The sequence below is a fragment of the Gouania willdenowi genome, chromosome 17 (assembly GCF_900634775.1).
Source record: "Gouania willdenowi chromosome 17, fGouWil2.1, whole genome shotgun sequence".
Lineage (NCBI taxonomy): Eukaryota > Metazoa > Chordata > Actinopteri > Blenniiformes > Gobiesocidae > Gouania > Gouania willdenowi.
In genome coordinates, this window is record NC_041060.1 from 7,416,073 (window position 1) to 7,431,388 (window position 15,316).

The 15,316-nt window shown below is 35.4% G+C and overlaps 1 protein-coding gene across 2 annotated transcripts in view; it reads right to left on the minus strand.

The window, feature by feature from the left end:
- Nucleotides 1-1,728: 1,728 nt before the first annotated feature.
- Nucleotides 1,729-15,316, minus strand: part of tmeff1a (transmembrane protein with EGF-like and two follistatin-like domains 1a) — a 126,027-nt gene continuing 112,439 nt past the window's right edge. For both annotated transcript variants that reach the window (XM_028472462.1, XM_028472461.1), the window contains exons 5-10: nt 15,197-15,293; nt 13,542-13,690; nt 9,245-9,304; nt 7,083-7,206; nt 5,421-5,582; nt 1,729-2,624 (exon numbers count right to left, since the gene is read on the minus strand). In XM_028472462.1, coding sequence (XP_028328263.1) covers nt 2,540-2,624; nt 5,421-5,582; nt 7,083-7,206; nt 9,245-9,304; nt 13,542-13,690; nt 15,197-15,293 — 677 coding nt within the window. In that variant the 3' untranslated portion in view covers nt 1,729-2,539. The remainder of the gene's footprint in view (nt 2,625-5,420; nt 5,583-7,082; nt 7,207-9,244; nt 9,305-13,541; nt 13,691-15,196; nt 15,294-15,316) is intronic.

Below are 15,316 nucleotides of genomic sequence, written 5' to 3' on the forward strand. Positions count from 1 at the left end.
CAGCTCGTTTTGTTTTACTACAAATCCCAATGGCAATTTGTGCTTGTAAATGTCAACTTGGGTTAACCAACTCCTGATCCTACTTAATTTGTTTTAACAATTAGACTACTAGTTGAAGTGATCGTAATACACCTATGTTGAGGAAGAGTGTTTTTCCATAGTGTCATTTAAAAAAAAAGAAAACTTTGTCATAAATGTCCTTGTCTGCTAATAGAAATAGCTTTTTTCATCAATAATTGGTCTGATACATTGAATAGTGCAGCACAGCACAATGTGTGCTGCTGGTTGACATTTTTTGTTGTTGTTGCAAGGACATGACCTTGTTGGAATACCTCTGATAAAAAATATATCCTAAAAACATTCAGATTAGCAGGCGACTATGTCTGAATGCTACTGATATGCTAATAACACAAGGTTAACAAAGAGTGTGTGACTGAAAATACCAGCTTTCAATGGGATTAAAAACACTTGCATTGCTCTTTCTTTTCTTTTTTTTTTACCATAGCCAAACATATGAGATGAGTTTCACAGGTAGAAAAGTCAACATTCATTTTTAAAAATCTTGTTTACACAACAAAGTTAGAAAAAAAAAAAAAAAAAAACAACAACAACAAAACGCAAAACAAAAATAGTAACATTAAATGTGGAAAAAGTCTCCAATTTGCTTCAGTCCTCGGCCTTTGTAGTTTGTCAAGACAAAAATCTCTGTTAAATGCATGGGAAACATTTTGAGGCTGTATGCTGGAATCACAAATTTAATTTAAGGAAGTGTTTAATTCTCCCTGTGTGATCATCTGTGTTCGGTCACACACACACACACACACACATACACACCTAAAATGAAACAAAAAACCCTTCCGCTCACATTCAAAGTCCTGGTTACAGCCTCCTCAGCAGACAACACTTCTATTGATTACACAAAACACGTCATTATGAGTCGGTCGGGGTTTAGAAAGTCCATCAGACATCAACAAATATTCACCTTTTGATTAAAGATGCTGAAACATTCTTGACTAAAAGCCATACAATCAATACAAAACTTACTGCACCTATAAACACGGTTGGTATCTTCACACCAAGGTTTCCCGACATTATCGACGTCTACACATTCTCGTTTTTCTTTGTGCTGATAAAAGTGACAAACCGACCTCTAAGCCTGACACTGTGGGGCGCCCGATTGTAAAGTTGCGCATGCTAAAATAAACAGCACCTTTTTGCAACAGTTAGCAACAAATCACGTTTAAAAAAACGTATGTGAATTTTTTAATGTTACTTTTGACCAAATTTACAGCAATATTTGTGAAATTTGTGAAAATTTTTTCCTCCTAAAAATGTAATGCCAATGTTAATTCGAATTGTTAAATCTAAATGTTACATTTAAGTATAAATGTTAAATCTAAATTTTACATTGAAGTATAAATGTTTAATCTAAATTTTACATTGAAGTATAAATGTTAAATCTAAATCTAAAAGTTAAATCTGATGTTACATTTAAATCTAAATGTTAAATTTAAATCTTAAATGTTAAATCTGAATCTCAAATGTTGAATCTAAATGTCACGGGTGAAACTAAATATTTAGCTAATTCACCATTTAGATTTAGGTTTAACATTTTTATTTAACATTGAGATTTAACAATTATAAATAAATGGAACATTTCGATTTAACATTTAGCATTTCGATTTAACATTTAGCATTTAATACATCACATTTCACAAATATTGCTGCAAATCTGGTCAAAAGTAACAAAATTCACATACGTTTTGTAAACTTGGTTTGATGCTAAATGCTGTTTATTTTACCATGCACAACATTATAATTGGCGCCCCATAACATATTCCTTCTTTGAAACACTATACAAACAATCCTTCGTTCCTCAATCGGACGTTTTTGTCTTGCGGTCGTCATCAAGATGAGGGTTGAAAAGACACGAGAGCATTTTGTTTTTAAAAAGTTAAAATTACACCACGGTACACATTTTTCACAGGTCATGCGAATATACAGGGAACAAGAGTTTAACATAAAAACGTTGAGTAAAAACTCCTACGGAGAAATTGATTCTCATCATAAAATAAATGATAAATTATTAGAACTGTGAATTATTTACATGGGGTTTCATACCAAAGAATAGGGTGTAAACATTTTTTATGACCGGCTACTTTTTCTGACCTTTTTAAATGCACAATAATTTTGGTGGAACAGAAAAAGGAGCAAAGTGTAATTTTCCATGTTAGCCATGTTTTATCAAAGGTATATTAAAACATTTAAACAGCAGCCATTGCAACACTGTAAAGACACAGCTGGATGTGTTGACTCCAGTCCCCGCCCCTCATTGAATGAAGAAATCAAAACTGTGCACAATTTTCATTGAAATAAAAAAATAGGGAAAATAAGGCCCCTTAAATACATCTTAATTTTCTACATTAAGTAATTTCCTCAGGGAAAAAAAGGTATAACTACATTTTTAATGTTGAAAAATGGTATTCCCACATCGTACAGAAAAAACGGGTGTAGAAAAGAACCACGGTTTGGGACATGGCTATACCATTCTGGAATTTGTGTCTGAAGAAAAGTGTCCAAGGTTTTGTTTTTGCCGGCGACCCCTGTTGTTCTTGGGACATTTCCTGAAAACAAAGAAGAAAAAACAGATGGTACTCAGATTATTACTTCAAACAACATCGTCAGTCTGTGTCTCTACATTTTCTTACTAAGAAACTTTAGGGCCAAACACTAATCCTAATACTTTGGAGCATTTATGACTGTTGTTATTGATTTTGTTTGAGTTGTAGCTGTTGAATTGTCTGTTCTGTTGGTGTAATGTGATTATTATTTTTTATTGTACCAATTGTATTGTCATTGTGTAATCGGTGGATCCCAGTAGGAATAGCTGATAGCTGATATGGCCAATTTAGTATTTTTTCTTCCATTTTCAGCTTTCAATATCTCAGGAACTACATTATAAAGGTACTGTAACTGAAATTGGCTATAGTAATACAGCTCAACCTACTCTCTCAGAATATATACAAATATCTGCTATACATCCTATCTGGTGGACATGCCAGCCACTCAAAACTGGAAAAAAACATTTTTTGGGGTTTGGGGCTGGAACATGTTTGGGCCTTCAGTAAACAAGTTAGCATATTCCTCAGCTAACTGTAATTCAATCAGCTTAGAGCTATGTACATAGACTGTTCACAATACTAATGATTAGTCACATATATGCATTGATTCTTGTGTAACAGTCTCTTGAAATCTGAAAAAACACTTTTTTTATACAATTTTCATTGGCCCATAACTGCATGTGGGAATGTAAGAAACAATTTAATCTCTGTTTTAATTTATAGTTATAAAGTTTACTCTTTCTTGGGGTATAAAACATTTTTTCTCTTCATTTTTATTTAGGACCCCAACTTTGGCCTATTTCACCACTCATGAATATTAAAAATCCTTTATGAGGCCATTGTAGCTTGCCTCTGTGTCTTATAATCATTTGTTGTTTATTAGTTTTTCACTTCTGAAACAGGGACTGACAATTCATGCCTGTCTAAAATCCAAAACAAATACTGTCATAATGACATTCGCCAAAACAAAAACCAAAAATCCCATCTGTGCATAAACTTGGCATAACAAGTTTTTTCAAACATCAAAGTAGAACAGTCTACACAGCCCAGATTTAAGATATGGAACATGTTCCTTTTCAGCAATATTAGCATACTCAATGAGTATATACTAACCATGGTTTTGTGATGTTTTTTTAATTCGGAATTAAATTCTTCGAAATTAAAGTGTTCTGCTTTGTGTTTACATGGAAATAGTAATTCACGAATTGAGGTTTAAATGAAAACCGGTTTATTCAGTTTTATTCGATTCCACTTTAAGTGTGGGGGTTGGGAAGGCTCTGATTGGACAGGCGGAGAACGAGACGTGTTACGTCTTTCAGGAAAAAACACACAACAAACGTTTTATTCTTGGCTACAACATAAAAGACCGCATGAGAACGGTTTTCTCTTTTATTTTGATTGTAGTTTTGAAGCAGCAGCTGGACAATAACACATGGTTTCGCTTTGCTCCGTGGAGCAGAAGGAAATAGAGCAGCGGAGAAAGGAAATAGAAGTCCGTACTTTGGTCAATCAAAGCCTGCGGTTAATGCAACAGCTGTTCTACCTCCACTATACAGGACGATGAATGAAAAATGAAATTTATAATGATCCGCGTATCATTAGTGAAGCTCTGGTGCTTCATGCACCGCAGCGCCAATGAAGCCTGTTCCGTTTGCCGATGTCCGTGTGCGTAATAAGTCTGTGTGAATGTCCGCATGTTTATGCCGCCGTCCATCCACTCTTTTCATTATATCCATGTCTTTTAAGGCCCTCATTAAAGAAATAGTCTTGGCTCTCGTCCAGGCCATCTTCTTGGATTATGTCGTCATCAGCGCCTCATCACGGCAAGTTGCGCATGTGCAGAATGACCGGAATTAATTAGTTTACAAGAAAGAGGAATTATTTAATTCTGAATTAAGGGCCGGATTCACTAAGCTCTGAAATAAAGGGTGGTAAACCAGTTGCGTCCCTAAATCCTTTGGTGATGCAGTTTCCTCACCTGCTGCGAGGGATTCACTAAGATTGCAGCAATGATTAGCGCACGTGCAGAAGTGGTGCAGACCGCCCTATTTAAATGAGCGTTTTGCTCATTCAATGTTGAGACGTGAGTGCACAAAAGCACACAATGACATTTGAGGAGGTTAAATTGGAGACAGATGGACTTCTCTGTCTGCTGCACAAACATTTAATAATGTAGAAAACGAAATAAACAAATAAAAATGTTTAAAAAAAAACAAACAAAAAAAACCCAACAACTTTGAAACCTAATGATATTTTCCCCGCCTAATTTAATGTGGCTGCTCCGTCAGCTTTGCTCTGATTATAAATAGGCAGCATTGGACAGAAACCGTCCTATTGATCTGCCATTGATCTGAGTTAATGCAGCAACACAGTCTGTCAATCAGTCTGCACCATTTGAAGATGATCTACTGACCATCATCCAGCGGGTCTGAAGTCTGAGGTCCTAAGTAGCGCTGCATCACCACACTCTCATATGTGAACATTGTGCCATCACTGCGTAAATTACACATCTGATCAGCTGATTCTGGCCTGATGCTTTATCTCTCCCTCAAACACACTTTACTCTCGCATTTTGACGTGCAGTCCCGATTCCCTGGGGTTTGTCCGCCTTATTAGCGCGTGCAGTGACGCTTGCAGACGTTTAACTTTTATTCTGAATTAAAGAGGAATTAAAGCTCATATGTAACCATGGCCACAGTCTACTGTATACAATGTACTAGTCTAATTATGATGATGACCGTTCCCACTGAAGCATACTTCCAAGTATCCCAACATGCATTTCGAACCTACAATCTTTACCTCGTGATGCACATCACCACAGCTACGATGATGGCGATCTGCACGGCGCCAATGATAGCAGCAATGAGGACGTAATGCAGCTTCTGTCCACTGGGGACCACGTAGAGAATGTTGAAATCCTGAGGCTCGTCACACTGAGGACCTTTGTAGCCTGTGTCACACCTGAGTTACACACAAACACAAACACATGCATTGTTGTTTATTTTTACACGAACAAAAGCAGACAATACAGGTTATGACAGAATGAGAGTTATTTTAGATACAGCTGTATGTTTTAAAAATGTAACTGTGAGGAATCTCTTTAATCAAAGTCAAAGTCAGCTACAACTACATGTCCAAGCACAAAAACACAACTATGTAGAATATAAAAATTCTAAAGACAGCACAACACAACAATTATTTACAATATTTACAGTGAGAGTGCAGATATGAATATGAAAATAAATATATATAAATATAACTATGATATATTAAGTGAATGAGATTGATTATGATTATGATTTTCAAACGTCATTGATTTTAAGGCTAAAATAAGGTTTCGATAAACATTGGCTTCAATTTCAGGCGATGCCATTCAAGATGTTCCTGTAGAGCACGTGTCAAACTCAAGGTTTGTGGGGCCAAATACGGACCCTTAGAGCATCCAATTTGACACTCGGAGGGGGTCACCAGATGCCTTCAAGAAACTAGGAAATTTTTTTTCAACAATTCTAACCCATTTATTCTTATTTTTACCCTTTCTGCCACTACACCAAACTTACCATACTTTAACCTATTTTTATCACTTTTTCTTCCTTTAATGCATATTTGCTACATTATTCCCATTTCTGTCACTTCTCTATCAAATTTCAATGCATTTTCTGCACATTTTTTACTTTCATGATACTTTCAGCACTTATAAACCCTCTCCAGCACTTTTCCCACCTAAAGTCACATATGTTGACCCATTATTGTCACTTTGTACCTCTTTTCACCATATTTCATGCTTAATTTTGCCAATTCAACCACATTCACAATTTGTCATGCCAATTACTTACCAGTTTAAACTAATTGTTCCTACTTTTTCAATTACATTACACCCATACATTGCATTTTAAGGGTCGCGAGCTGAAAAGGTTGAGAACCACAGGTGTAAATAACCCAATATTTTAACTGTAGATATCTCAACACCTACAAATACGCAAATTCAATGAAACTAAACAATATTTCAGGGGATCACAGTGTTCTCATGCTTATGTCACATGATGGCAGTCATCTTTAATCTGTAATTGTTGAAAATATTTTTTTTCCCCAAAATCCGGGAATTTTCCTTAAATTATTTCACAAAATCTACTCACATTAAATAAAAGTTGGTCACAAAATCAAGCAAATTTTTAAGTCACTTATTGCTTGGATATTGTCGTTACTGACATACTTTATTATAAATCATCAGTTAAACATTAAAGTGCAAACGAGGGCACTGACTGTGCAATTATTATAGGTTACTGTCTTTTAAGAAATGTGCAAAATGCATTAAGTCCACTAATGCTGAAGTTTAAATGAAAGCTGAGGTTCACTTAATATGCTTGAATAATCCAATTGGTGTCCATGAGTGGGACATTTGTGTTGATAGTATCACTTTTACAATATCAACCATTGATCACACACGGAGAAGACACAGACCTGCAAGTGGCCATGCTGTATTTGATCTCACATTTCCCGTGAACACAAAAGCCAGCCGAACTTTCCGTGCAGGGAATGGGCATCCCAGCGTAGAAGCCGTCTCCGTGATTGAGCCCCGTGTTTTCTGAACAAATAACAAAAAAACACAGCACGATATCAAAGACTGCCGACATCAGACGTGAACCCCTTCCTACAAAATGAAAATTGGCAGCTAAAAAAGTTGGGTCATTAAAATAAAGGAAATGTATTAGAAACTGTTTGTTTGAGAAGGCCGGTGGTTCTCAAACTGGGGGACGTGAGAATGCCCCCACCCCTACATTTATTTTTTAATTAATTACTGTATTATTACTGTTCTAAATTATGCAATTGAACATTTTATGTTATTTTTATGAGTGTTGAAGTAGAAAAGTCACTATTTTTACCATTTAAAAAAAACACTCCTTCCATTGTCCCACCCTAACTCCCTCTTCCCCGTTCCTCTCCCCCTCATCAAGGTGTAACACTGGCCTCTCTTTTTACATCTCTTTATATCTTACCTTTAAAAGAAAAAACGCTCATGTTTCCCCTTCCTTAGGGAGGGCTTTTGATGGTCACAATTATCTATCTATCTATCTATCTATCTATCTATCTATCTATCTATCTATCTATCTATCTATCTATCTATCTTTAAAGCAAGGAATCTCTGTGTGTCTGTGGCTCAAATATCTCTGTGGTTCAGGGACACACAGTGCTGAGACTTTCAACATGGCTGCTGCTTGGTTCAATGGTGTGCAACGTGAGATTTGTTTGGATGCCCCACCCCCACGCCCCACAGGAGTGAAAAATTTTAAGAACTGATGTTGACAGGTAGTCATGGTAACTCAGGACAAGTAAGAACAGCTCAATGTTGACAGGTAGTCATGGTAACTCAAGTCATGTGTTGACTGTCTGTGACGTGTCTTGCGATAACATTGTTATGAATTGGAGCTATACAAATAAAGATTGGTGAAGAAAAAATTATGACATTTTTAATTATTGATATCACATTTATATCGTATTGTTTAGTATCGGGATATATTGTATCGTGACATTAAATTTGTGAATTGTAATGTCATATTCATGACAATGCACACCCCTAAAAACTATTGACTTGCTGCTGGATGAAGCTCCTGTCAGTGTACCATCAATAACAATAAACAAATACTGTATCAGTTTTTTAATTATTAATTTAAGCAAAAGAAAATGTCTTCATTTGGTAAATTCACGTCTGTGTATTTTACCCTTTTATCTGCTTTATCTGAGGTCTTATGTTTGAAATATTAAAAAAGCAGCAGAAAAATCAACTACGTACCCAGTCATTGCTGCAGGATAAATAGATCTTTGAACAAGAGGAGACGTCTCTGCACAAAGTCTCGCAGCCTTTCTCGCCTCTTAACATTAACAAAGACTCAAATAAAGCTAAAAAGAAACGTTCCGTCTCAGCTCAGTTGTTGACAATAGAGCCATAATTGAATTCTTATTTTCTTAGCTTTGCCTGAAAACTAAGTGTACAGAAAAAAAAAAAAAAACTGTTCTACCAAACCTTGAGTCATTCTTATCACTGCTCTGGCAGCGGCGCGGAGAACTAAAGCATCTACATTCTGTTTCATCTCCACTTTGATCTCCAAACTTAACATTTGCACAACACAGCTCTATGCCAAAAGCTGCAAAATGCCCTTTTTCTGCCTCACTAATCTGCATGTTTACTCACGAGAAGCTGCCGAGTCATGCTGTGATCAGGCAATAAAATAGTGTTTCTCCCCAGCATTGACATTTAATCACAACAATTTTGCTGATCATTTCCATAAATTGGGTAAATCAGAGCGTAATATTGCAGATTCTGCTTCCTCACAGGTAGAAATGCAGCTTGGCCAAATGGAAATCAGAGTACAAAATAACTGCTAATTAAATTAGCCCGTGTACATTCAGTATCCTTGCAGCCACAGTTTGCTTTTTGCAGCTCGATGGAATCATTATTTCTTATTCGTGAGCTTCAACTGAGGAGATACGTTGAATTATTTAAAGGAAAGTCCAAGTCCTTGGTAGGTACACATGAAAAACAACACAAGAGTGAAAAAATCCAAAGAAAATGATCGTAGTTCACAGCAAACATAATGTAATGGTGTTTAAAAATGTATCTTTACCTAGGTCGTTTACTTTGAAAAGGCTGCTGTCGTCTTTCTTGCCAAGCTTTTCTTTATTAGCTGTGAAGACAAAAACAAATCAAATGCAAATTTAAGAACCTGTTAGAGTTTTAACAAACAAAATGTCATATTTTTCACACTAAAACAGAGGTGGGCAACTGTAAAGACATCGTTTTGTATATTTTTCCCTCATTTTGTGTGTTTGTTGAGTTTTTGAGTAGTTTTGGAGTCATGTTGTCAATTTTTGTTGCCTTTTGTGTTTTTGGAGCCATTTTTAGGTTTTCGTGTAGTCGTTTTATATATTTTCTCACATTTTGTGTGTGTTGGTTGAGTTTTTTGTGTATTTTTTCAGTCATTTTGTAGTCACCTTGTGTGTTTGGTGAGTCATTTTGTCCATTTTTGTTGTCATATTGGGTTTTTGGAGCCATTTTCAATTTTTTTTTTTTTTTGTCATTTTGTACATTCTTCTCTCATTTTTTGTGTTTGTTGAGTTTTTTGTGTATTTTTGTAGTCATTTTGTAGTCACCTTGTGTATTTGGCAAGCCATTTTATTAATTTTTGTTGTCATTTTACGTTTTTGGAGTAATTATTTTTTCATTTATTTGTTTTACCAAATAAAAGGTTTTCAATTATATTTTTCACATCTAACTTCTAAAAGAGCGGTGGGCAACTGTTAAGACAGCTGGGGCAAAAAAAATATTATTAACATTCATGTCAGTATTTAGAATAATGACCAATATTAATTATGACCAAACTGAGCGTTAATACGGGAAAGAATAAAGGGTTTGTGTGTTTTTTGTTGTCATTTTGTGTATTGTTCTCCCATTTTGAGTGTGTTTGTTGAGTTTTGATGTATTTTTGCAGTCATTTTGTTGTGACCTTGTGTGTTTTGTGTGTAATTTGGTCCATTTTTTGATGTCATTTTGCGTTTTTGAAATCATCTTTAGGTTTTCCTGTATTCTTTTTATATATTTTCTCGCATTTTTTGTGTGTTTGTTGAGTTTTTTGTGTATTTTTGTAGTCATTTTGTCCATTTTGTTGTCATATTGGGTTTTTGGAGTCATTTTGGGGTATTTTTGTTGAAATAATGTGTGTTTTTAGGAGTCTTTTTGTGTGTTTTTTGTCATTTTGAGTTTTTTGGGTTTTTTTTATTTGCATTTACCGCATGTGGCCCCCGGGCCGCCAGTTGCCCACACCTTTTATTGTGCACCTCTATGTATTCAGAACTGAACACATGTGGCTATTCAAGGTAAGTGCAAGAAGACAACAAGAAGACAAATCAGAGCTAAAAATACATTCTCCAATTCACAGAGGCTGGAAGACAAAAAAAAAAAAAACACCAGAGAGTCACTGAGTGTGACTGCAAATGAGGTTTGTATCTAATATTCACAGTTCTGCTCCCCTCTGAGCGCAGAAATCCCTCATTCATGAATCAGAGGAGCTGCGACTCTGTCTATCTGCCTCATTACAGTTCGCTCGGCATATTTAAGGATAAATCGTGAAAATTAAGCCATAAAAAGGACTGTGCTGTCGCTTACAAACACAAACTAAATGTTCAATTAGAGCAGTGTTCACAGGATTATGTAGATGGAAGATTTAAGGATTGAGCTGTTGTTTTTCTTTTTTTTTTTTAAAGCAACAATGAGTCTGCAATTGATATAAAAACACAGAGTTTAATGATCGACTAATTCAAGCAGCGGTTTAAAAACTAGAATGAGAACAGTTTCGATTAATGAATAAGATTAAAATGGCAGCTGCAGTGAATAAGGACAAGAAACAAGTAAGAAAACAAACAGATGAATGAGTAAATCATGTTAAATCCAAGTTTGATGCAAAGATAAAGACAATGAAAAATATTATTGAAAGACGGTAGAAGTGATGGTGTAAAAAGTGAAGTAAAACCAATGACAGAAAAAAAAAAAAAAAACTTTTTAAAGTTAATCTCCTGGGGAGGACAAGTGGGAGAAAAAAATAAACCAGAAGAAATCATGGTAAACATTATCACATAAAGTAGAAGAAGAAATGGGGAAAGTGTGTGTGACAGCCTCCCTCTGGGTATTTCTGGGGCTTTCCGTCCCTTTTTCCTCAACTCAGTTGGTAGAGGTGAAAGTAATGGATTACAAGTACTCACGTTACTGTAATTCAGTCACTTTTATGGGTACTTGTACTTTTTTGAGTATATTTCAAAAATCAGTCATTGTACTTATACTTAAGTACATTTCAAAAGAAGTAAAGTAATTCATTACATTTATACACCCAACCATTACTGAGCAAATTATTATTATTTGTTGTGATTATTTTTGTAATTTCCGTTTCATGGTCGTCGAGTCATTTCTGATCAACGCTCAGCCACTTTCCTCGGTTCAGCTCGTGGTTTCTACCTATTATGTTGTTACCCACATGGCACATTTACTTTGAAATTTACTTTGATCTCTTGACATGTTTCAACTGCAAACTGACTTTCACGCTTTTTTTTAAAAATATTTGCTGCATTTTCCCCCAAAAAATGGGTAGCATAGTTATTTGAGTATGCTATAGAATGGTACAAATATTCTGTGTAGTTCCATCTAGACATGTGGGAAATTAGGGCCGCTTGATTATAGTCCTAATTTTTGTACAAAAAAACATAAAAGATATTCTTTAAACATGAATAAAATCCTTCAAACACTAAAACCAAGTATGTTCACTTTTGCACAAAACAAAACACTTCTTGCACATGATGTGTCTTTGCTCCAGGTCTTCATCATCAAACCCAAAGTGTTCCTATAGAAGAGAATTTGCCTTGTCATTTGTTTACCGAGTGCTTTTGCTGCATTTCTCCTGCCATGTTTCAAGACCACTAGCAACAACTTTCCCCGTGTTAGCCTGCAGGCTAGCTTTAGCTTTGAGAGGGGCGGGGCGGAGGGGAGGAGCTTGCATGTGTGTGGATTAAACAACTCAAAGTTAGTATTAATAACACGTGTGTGCCAAGCTTTATTATTTGTAGATATCTGAAATAGTGCATTTGTTTTATTTAGTAAATAAAACATACGTAAAAAAAAAATGATAATCGTTTTTTCTCCATTATGTTATTTTTGTAATCGGTGGGTGGAATAATCTAAATCGTAATCAAATTTCAATGAATTGAGCAGCTCTATGGGAAATTGTGCACCTTTGCATACAGTATTTACCAGATGATCCAGCCTCGGCTCCGCACAATATTCATGTTACATTCTCAATGCAGCAAAACACAGAGCCGTGGGATTATGTCTACCTGACATGAAAAATAATCTACCATTGGAAACTTGGCAGAACCGTGAATCAGGGCGCTGCTGATACACTGGTTTTCTTTCTCGCACTGACACCGACAACATTAAAAGTCTCTCCAGAGCTGCCTTGTGAATTATTTCTGCAGAAATACATTGTTTATAAGGAAATCTTTCTCAGCAGCTTCACCAGAAAACTGACAGCTATATGACTATAACTGAGTAAGACCAGTTCCATAGGGTGAGTCGACCAGTCATGTTGCTTCTGCAAAAACTGGTACACATGCGGGAACATATGTGGCCCATGATTGAATTTTGTGCGGCACCTCAAACAGTTGCACGAAACTTAAGAAAAATACAAAAAATAACACCACAAATTCACAAAATTATTACGAAAACACACAAGGACCACAAAAATACACAAAAAAACACACAAAAGGATAACAAAAAAACACAAAATTACAAAAAAAAAAAAAAATACGCACACAAGGACCACAAAAATATACAAAATAAATACAAAAACGCAAAAGGACAACAAAAATACACACAAATATTTTGCAAACACATAATGACAACAAAAATATACAAAATTTCTAAAAAAAAAAACACACACACAAAAGGAAAACAAAAATACACAAAATTACTACAAAGGACAATAAAAATACATAAAACAACTACAAAAATGCAAAAGAACAAAAAAAAATACACGAAATTACTACAAAGGACAAAAAAATACACAAAATTCCTACAAAAACGCAAAAGGACAACAAAAATACACAAAATTACTATGAAAATACAAAAACAACAACAAAATGACACAAAAATGACTCCAAAAACCCAACATGTGAGGAAACTCTAAAAACAAACAAAACTGTTACAGAAACACAACACTTTTCTCTCTCCTGTATTAAAGCTTAGATTGGTCATTTCTTTAAATGCTGTATGAATGTTGATAATGTGGCCCTTGCTCCATCACAGTTTTTGGCCCCCTGCTGTCGTAACAGATTGAAAACATCCCTGTCATGTGAGTTCCATATTAGTCTTAGCCTTACCAGGACATCTGCCCAGATGTTTGACATCAATCTGTTCCTGCTTCATGCAGGACGCCTCGCGTACCAAACAGGGGTTGTTGTAGGAGTTTCCATCCGTAGCACAAACTGGGTTTTCATTGTGTCCACTGCAGTCAATGTTGCATATGCACCTGAGGAGAGGAAGCAGGTCCTTATGAAGCATCTATGGCTTATATACAGTATAAAGCATCAGTTAGAAAGTGGAGAATTAGTCCAAGTTTGACAAAAAGTCGACTTGTTTAAGAAACATTTCCACAGATCTGTGCCAAAATCATACAAAAAACATTTAGGATTACATGATTTTAATACCAAACTTTGATTGGAGAGATTCTTAAAACTATAAAAACAAACTCTATATCACATCACATGTGTCAAACTCAAGGCCCGGGGGCCAAATCTGACTCTTCTGAGCATCCAAGTTGGCCCACAGGAAAAAGAAAAAAAATGACTGAAAAAACAATAATCATTGTGTAAAATACCAAATATTTTATTTATAGATTTCAACCCTTATTCACAAATTATATTAAACCTTACAATATTAGCAGATACCTGCGATTATCCCACACTTTTATCACATTATGGCAAATTGTGGAAAGAACTCAATATTTTTTCTTATAAAATCCTGCAATTGCTCACAAAATTGCCCTATATCATACATAAATTCAGGAGAAAATCCAGCAGGGACTGATATCTGTGATTTAGTGCATGGATATTGTAGGTTACATGTGTCAAACTCAAGCTCAAAACATAAAAACATGAATTATTGTGTAAATTACCAAATAATTCAGCCCTTCTAAATACACTAATTCAATAAAACTCCACAATATTTGAAGGATTGCTGTTTTCCCATGCTTTTATCACATGACTGCAGTCATTTTAAATCTCAAATTGCTCAAAGGACTCAATTTTCCTGAAATTACTTCTCATAATTTCACAAAATTAAATAAAAAATAATCACAAAATTAATGAAATTTAAACGAGAAAATCCTGCAGGGACTGATGTCTGTCACTTATTGCTTGGATATTGTCGCCACCTTACATTACTTTATGTATCATCCAAGTGCAAATTTGGGGAAATTATTGTTGAAATTGCTCGTTTTCTCGTCTAAAATCTGCGGCCCACTTAAGATCAAACCACTTTATATTTGGCCCCTGAGTTTCACACCCCTGGTGTAGCTGTATTAATATTACAAACTGTATATATCATTTACCGGTATATGTGGAGGTGGAACTCGGACACAAAAATGTTAAAAATGCTTTACTTTCCCACTTGAAATCTGACGTACACCTGAGATAAAACTAGTCCGTATTTGGTTCCTGAACTAAAATGAGTTTAATCGCCCTGATCACACCTGGTTGGCCTTACGCCCTCCTGTGTTCACTCGTGGTACTGCAGGTGGGCTATGAAACGTCATTTCTTATAAATACATAGAAAATAATTTATTCTGAAATCTTGCAATTCATTAAATAAATATATTCACAACACCGTATCTATTGCACCAGCCATCATTGATTAAAAAACTAAAAAATGTCATCTATTCATCTATCTCACTTATTAATTCATAAGTCTTTTATCCATACAGTAAGTGAAGCATCCTATACACTCAGTGCACAGCCGTTACAGACGTTGGACTCACCAGACATCCTCAGAGTCTTCATCACACTCGGCACCGTATTTGCAAGTGCTGCACTTTGTAAACTTCTTCCCAACCTCAGAGCCTGAGCCTTCATCATCTGGAAGACAACAACAGAAATGC